The sequence below is a fragment of the Macaca thibetana genome, chromosome 12, assembly GCF_024542745.1.
Source record: "Macaca thibetana thibetana isolate TM-01 chromosome 12, ASM2454274v1, whole genome shotgun sequence".
NCBI classification, from domain to species: Eukaryota; Metazoa; Chordata; class Mammalia; order Primates; family Cercopithecidae; genus Macaca; species Macaca thibetana.
Window position 1 is genome coordinate 74,453,857 of NC_065589.1, and position 7,359 is coordinate 74,461,215.

General features: G+C 45.0%; 1 protein-coding gene across 2 annotated transcripts in view; it reads right to left on the minus strand.

Annotated features, from left to right (window-relative positions):
- The window catches only part of CERS6 (ceramide synthase 6), a 311,686-nt gene extending 304,935 nt beyond the window's left edge, over positions 1-6,751 (minus strand). Inside the window, exon 1 of one of the 2 annotated variants that reach the window (XM_050750462.1) lies at positions 6,388-6,751. In XM_050750462.1, coding sequence (XP_050606419.1) covers positions 6,388-6,557 — 170 coding nt within the window. In that variant the 5' untranslated portion in view covers positions 6,558-6,751. The remainder of the gene's footprint in view (positions 1-6,387) is intronic. The other variant, XM_050750461.1, reaches the window with a different exon arrangement.
- Positions 6,752-7,359: the final 608 nt, after the last annotated feature.

The window sequence follows — 7,359 nt, forward strand, 5'->3', positions numbered from 1 at the left end:
ACATCCACAGCATTAGTAACAAGAAACCCCAAACAGACATTGTAAGAATCCCCCTGACCGGCTGCAGTGACTCACACCAGCAATCCCAGTGCTTTGGGAGGTCGAAATGGGAGGATCACTTGAGGCCAGGAGACTAGGCTGGCCAACAAAGCAAGACACCATCTCTACTGAACACAAATTAAAAATTAGTCAGGCATGGTGGCACCCACCTGTAGTCCTAGCTACAGGGAGGATGAGGTAGGAGAGTTGTTTGAGCCTCAAGGCTGTAGTGAGCTAAGATTATGGCACTGCGCTCAAGCCTGGAAAACAGAGTGAGGCCCTGTCCCCAAAAACAAGTAAATAAATAAAATAATCACCCTTTTGTGTTTAATCATGCCACAGTATATAAAGTGTCAATAAAGATTATGGTGTCAGGAAAGAGAGACCAAAAAAAGCTTATGAAATCATTTTTAAAAGGTGGCCAGGGGGAAGAAACCAAAGAATAAAATCTTAAGAATAAAGATTCTCAAGGCATTGCTAATATGAAAGGATCACTGTGCTATACGAGGCAATCCTGTTTACCTTTAAAAAAAAATGAAAAATGGTTTCTAAGAAAAATTAAGTGACACAACTAGACATACAATCTGGAACCCCAGTATTCTGACTCAAGGATGTTTAAGAAAGTAATCAAAAGAAGATGAGCGAGGAAAAAACTAAAATTTTGAGAGTCCCGACTATGTAAGAAATAAATAAAAAATCTGGTTTCACCTGGTGATAAGAGGAAGAAATGTAAGTGTATGCAATAACATTTGAAACTTTTAATATACAACACGGGCCTCGGTTCTGGTGTTCAGCACCAAGGTTTAATCAGGTTAGTAAAATACAAGAGGGCAGCCTGAGGATAGTGCAGCAATGTCTGACTGGTATGCTGATGGAAGAAACTCACCTGAAATCCCATTTTCCCTCTGCTGCCACCTGTCCTTCCCCATCACAGAAGAGCAACCACTTCTGAAACACTTTGCAACTAGGAATCCAAGAGAAAACTAGCCCTGTCCATAGAGAATTCAAATACTTTCAACAGAGAAGTCATAAGTGAACTCAGGGTATTAATTTCATAATCCTAGATGACATTAGATCATTGCGATAATTTAAAATTATCTCACCTACCTCCTCCACCATTCTAAGGCACTGCCCCTTGACAGTAATGTTATGCCTTTTATCCACAAATTAACCTATAACAAATAGCCAAACTACTGCACTGTGTAAATTCAAAACTTTTTATTTTACTAGATGAGAAAACTGTACTAAGTTCTGCAAAGAATGCCAACCCTCTGATTTCAGGTTGTTTTCCAACAAAACATCCACTGTCATTCAACCTTCCTATCCCACTCAGAAAGTATGAGAAGCTATTTATGTCTGCAGCCCACTTTTTTTTGTTTTGTTTTTTTGAGACAGGGTCTCACTCTGTTGCCCAGGCTGGAGTGTGTAGCAGCGCAATCACAGCTCACTGCAGCCTCAGGCCACCGCACCCGGCCTGAAGCCCACTCTTGCCTCACACACTAGTCTCTGGCAAAGCAGGTATCCATAGTTTCAATGTGAATCATGCCATATAACTTAACAAGCTAAATAAGGAACACTCATAGGGTTTAATATCCAGCACTGATTGCATGAGAAAACCATGGTTGTATGCAAGTTGTTCTCAAACACTCTTTAAAAATATATCAGATCAGTCTCTTCATTACAAGGTACACTATAGGAACACTGAGGAACAAATTCTTTCAGTAATGAACCTCACCTAATACCCCACTGTTTCCTGGCAGTCATTCACACACGCCCCTCGTTTCCCCCTAAGTATCAGCAACCAAGAACATGCTCTCACACATTCTCATTCATTCATTCTCTCTCTCTCTCTCTCTCTCATAGACACACACATACACATTCTCATTCATTTTTTCTCTCTCTCTCTCATAGACACACACACACACATTCTCATTCATTCTTTCTCTCTCTCACAACTATCCTCAAAGGCCTCACCCAAGGCTAGTGGACAATAAATCTAAAAGAAAAAGCCTGCTGGCCAGACATTCCCTCAGACACAACTGAGACCCTGTCGTTTCTTGAAGGTTTGGGACAGCAGATCATTCTTGGGCTGAGTGAGTGAAGCCAGACTTTGCTGTCAGCCTCGCGAAGGATGACACTCCTCACGTAGCCTAGCATTTTGAGAGCCAATCTGGCAGGAATTAGCTTCTCCTTCTTACCCAGTCACCATAAGAGGTGCCAGGCCTACTCTGGGTTCTACCTAAAAGAGGTTTAAGGAAACCAACAATTGCTTTCTCTGTAGAATCTTTGTTGGTTATTCTGAAATACTGTAGCTTTTTGGAGCATAAATGATAACAGCCCAAATTATTCTTTTGACTCAAAACACAACTGAAAAATACAAGAAACAAAACCATTGACTACAATATTTCTGTGGGAAAAAAAAAAAATCTCTTAGCCAGGTGCAGGGGCTCACACCTATAATCCCAGCACTTTGGGAGGCCGAGGAGGGCAAATTGCTTGAGCCCAGGAGTTTGAGACAAGCCTGGGAAACACAGGGAGACCCCATCTCTACAAAAAATTACAAAAAATTAGCTAGGCATGGTGGCATGCACCTGTGGTCCTAGCTACTCAAGAGGCTGAGGTGAGAGGATTGCTTGAGCCCAGGAGGTGGAGGTTGCAATGAGCCGTGATCATGCCACTGCACTCCAGCCTTGTTGATGAAGGGAGAACACGTCTCAAAAAAAAAAAAAAAAAAAAAAAAAAAAAAAAGACATTCAGCCACTTCAAAGTTTCATCAGATAATAATTAGTAATCTTCAAGCACAGAAGATCCACAGGAATCAAAGAATCAGAAGGGTGAAAACAACAAGTTACAAAGGCCATTTGCCTCTACACATAAATGAGAAAATAAACAGAGATAAATTAGGAGGCTGCCCCAGTGTAAGTTTTGACTAGAATTTGAGTGTTCTGATTCCTGATCTACACTTTCTGCATCTCTCCTAAATCCACAGCATTAAAGTTAACATTTGTAACAATAACTCAAAAAATTTTTATTTCTAAACAGAGAATCAGCACGATTTCCACATTTATAAATACCATAGCAAAACACATTTTTGAAAAAGTAAAGTTGGAAGAAGCATTTATTATAGTTCCTGAGGATGGCTTACTGAATCTAAACAAGCATTAAATCAAAAATAAATCAAATAGATGACAATGGTATATTATTAATAAATAACATTTTGTTCTTTGTGATCAAATTAACAACATAATGTAACGGTATACAATTTTTATTCTAAGAGAAACAGCCCAGTTGGGAAAAAAAAAAACACACACACACACATACTTTACTCTGTCAATCAACTGGTCGCTACAGTGGTCCTTCTGGTCCTTACCCAGAGTTAAGTATGATGTAAAGGCTATGCTAAAAACCACCAAGCTTTGAGATCTTCACAGACTCAGCCAAAAGTCATTGACCTTACGCTGCCCCATTTTTTACCAACCATGCTGGGCTTCCATATTGCTGTCCATATGCTGTCATAAAGCGACATGTTCTAGCTACCAATGCCTCCACTATCAACACCCCAACAGCCAGGATGAAAACAAAAAGACAGGACTGTTTAACTGGGCAAAGTCCTATTCAGTCAATTCTTTGATGTTTCTCTTCGTAGAGAGAAATACCTAAGACTGAGAAGAAGGCATTCAAATTCACGATTTTAGCCTCAACAAGGACATTACTGACTTCACTTAATGTAAAATAAAAATTTGGATAAACAGGTATTTCTTAGGTATGGTCTCAGCTTTGAAATAAATGACAAAGCATAAAAGGAGAAGAATCTTGAGAGAATTATTCCTATTACAAAAGCATTTCATTCTACAAAGGGATTCACAACAGGCTTTTAAAATTATCATATACATTATAGAATGCTGCAAAAGAAAAGGATGTATATTCAATATGCTAGAAGGCTATTGAAAGTGAGTTGTAGCAGTGATAATATTGAATGGTTCTGTTTTATTGATTCAGGCCCTTGATGGTTGCTACTGGGATGAAGGTCACAGGTTGGATCCCAGAATATGTCATTTAGGTTTGAGAAAAGGAGAAACATGCAGAACTTCTAACTGTAGATACAACTAAATTGTGGATTTTCAGAGAATTGAAAAGGTCTGAAGGGTTAAAGACAGAGCTGTCATAGGAAGAAACAAAGTAGACAGTCTTCCAAAAGTCAGTAGCATTCTGTGACATATGTGCCATATTTGATTATTATTCTGAACATTAACCATAAACTTTCACTTTCCATACAGGCCATTAAATCTCTTCTACTTAGATCAATGGCCTGAAGGAAACTGACCAACTCACTTTATATCAATATGAGGACATTTGCTGTGACTGACAATTGAAAGCAGCTCACCCCTCTATGTAAACTGTAAGTCGAGTCATAGGATTATGGATAAAAAGAAAGAAAATAAAAAATGTTTAGAAAGAGGAAAAATGTACTTCCGATTTTCAACTATTACATTAGTGTTTATCTTTTTAAAGGTAGAGACAATCTAAGTACCAAGCCATCTCCATTCTAACAAATTAATTTTTTTAAACACAGTGAACAGCCTGGAATCAGCATAGAGAAGGAGGATGTCAGGAAAATTCAGCTTTTTGTGCACAGATCATGCTTTTGTTCTCCAACACATAAGACTGCACATCTCTTTCAAATGCATTAGCTATCTAAAAGTGAGCCCAGCCAGAATTTATCAGACACAATTTATCAGAATTCAGCAATTGTGTGTAGATCCCCTACTATGTGCCAACATAGAGCAACCTGCTATCCCTGAGTCTGCTTGTTTTCGGAGAGACTGCAGAACTGTATAGAGTCCATATTTTCTGTAACCAAACATTTGCTCTAGAAGTAACTCTACACCTGCAAACACACCCACTTTTTCACAGTAAGTCACAGCACTGCTGTGACTTTCTTGATTCTTTTTTGTATAGGATCAATGACACATCTGTGTTAGATTCCAACAATTTAAGCATAGGTCTTTAAGTCTGTTGCTTTGTGCATGTCAATTTCTGCAGGCGAACAGCTGAGTTCGTTTTCAAGCAGCAATATTGTCCAGTGAAAAATATACCTTTCTGAAACAAAAGATACTTTTTGTCCTCATGAAGCTTTGTTGCCTCTTCCAGCAGCAAATGACTCAAAAGACGTGTTCTGCCATCCTCAATAGCGGTTTTCAGGCAAAGAGGAACAGCAAATGAGGTACCAGCAAAAGCTTAAGGAACAAAACCAAGGTGAGTTGAAGGCGGGGAAGAAAGGCGGAGTGGAAGCGAGAAATGCAATCTAAACTCTACTTTGTGATCTAAGAATTCAGCCTTTACTGATGAATTGGGCAGAGGAAGGGGAGGGTACAAGAAAGGGGAAGACAGTATTTTCTGTTACGAAGGAAAAAAAAGTGTGCTGCTGTCCCGGTTTTCTTTCAGTACCAGCACCCAGAGAATGCATGGCAGGCACAATCTAGTTTCGTGATGAAAACGGATTCCATAAGAATAACACAAGTTTGTATTTGACACAATGGAGATATCCAACCAAACCGAGAAACTATACAATTGCATGACAATTCCTCAAAATTTTAAGTGCCTTCGAATAGCAAAAAAGAAGTTTATAATTATTCATAGGACAGGGTTATCAGTTTAATATGACCATTTGCAGGATGTGCACCCGTCCTGTCATATCCTATTTTAAAGAAACCGCTAATGACCTGAAATGCTATTATCCCCTATTTGCCAGGACTGTGGGCCTGATAGTGTCACGGATAAAAACCAAACAGCGACCAGAAGCCAAGAAGTCCCTAGCGAGTTCTTTTGAAGCACAACCCCTACAATCCATGTGCCGGAGCGTAAAGATTGAAGTGTGCGCGGTTCCTCCTCCCTCCGGGCCGCGCGTCCGGAACGTTCCTGGTTGTCAGGTGGGTGGCGGGGGCCCCGGCGGGAAGCCCTGCCTGGCAGCCTTGCGTGGCGCGCCGGCGGAGAGGACCGAGCCCCGCGGAGTGCGGCGAGTCCCCAGCCAGACCACCGCTCACCTTTGTTCGTCTGCCCTCGCCGGGAGGAGGAAACAGCAGGGCCCAGGAGGACAGGGGGCGACCCTAACGATCCGCGGCTCCTCCCCGGCGCCCGGGAGGAAATCCGTGGCAAGCCAGACCCTTTCTGGCTCCCAGAAAGCCAGCCGGGCAGGGGGGTCAGCAACCCCTCCCCGAACACAAAGGTTGGGAAGCGTGAACGCGAGCGTTGGGGGCGCGGGGGCGTGCGCCAGAGAGCACGCGAGTGTGCGTGTGCGCGCGTGTGTGTGTGCAGGGGGAGGGGAGGAGGGGCTTCAGCCCTTCTTACCTCTCGAAGATGAGCCGCACCATGAAGATGCAGAAGGCCAGGGGAAAAGCGAGATAGAGGTCCTCAGCCTGCGGGAAGGTGGCCTCCTCCGTGTTCTTCAGGTCCGCCCAGGTGACATTGTGCGGGAGCCAAAACCTCTCGTTCCAGAACCAGGCTAAGATCCCTGCCATCTTGCTTTGTCCACTCCTGTCCTGCGGCACCCGCAGCCCGCCAAGCTCTCCACCGCGCAGGGCGCCCGGGGATGCGCGCCCGGCTGGCCCCGAGCCTGTGCCGCCGCCGCCGCTCTCGCCCGCCGCCGCCGCCGCCTCCTCCGCGGCCGCTGCTCTCGAAGGCTCGCGGCGAGCCCCGGTTCTCTCCTCCCTCTGGCCGCGCTGGGGAAAGGGGCCGCCTCGCCCGTCACATGGCAGCTTGGGCCGCCCGCCCTGATTGGCTAGTCTTCGCGTCAAACAGCGAGGCACACACGCGGCCAACTCGCCCACGCCCGGAGGGCAGGGCGCAGTCGCTGCGCCCTGGGCGCAGGGGCACCTCTCCGGGCAGTGTCGCCCGCCCCTGTTCTCACCGCTCTCTCGCTTTGTGCTTAGGGCGACCTGAAGTCAGCCCCCCAAATCCGCCCTAGCCCCCTGGCTTGCTCGCACATGCTCAGAACGCTGGCTCCTGCCCCGCTGGGGTTTCAGGGCTCTCAGTCCTCTTCCAGTGCACCGGGAGGCGGTGGGTCGGCAGGTAGGGGCTGCGGCCAAGCTTCAGAATCAGCCCTGCTCCAGGAGGAAAGCAAAAGGAGAACTGGGGGGGGGGGGGGGGGGAGGGGTGTGGGGGACGGGGGGGAGCAAAGAGCAAAGGAGGAAGTAGGAGGGAAAGGATCCTCCACTCCCGCGCTTGGAGAGGCAGGGTGAAAAATCAGGAACTGAGGCAGAATGGTTTGGCAAGAGCCTTCTGCCTCAGCCCCACGCCTGCCTTTCCCCAATCTTTGACTTT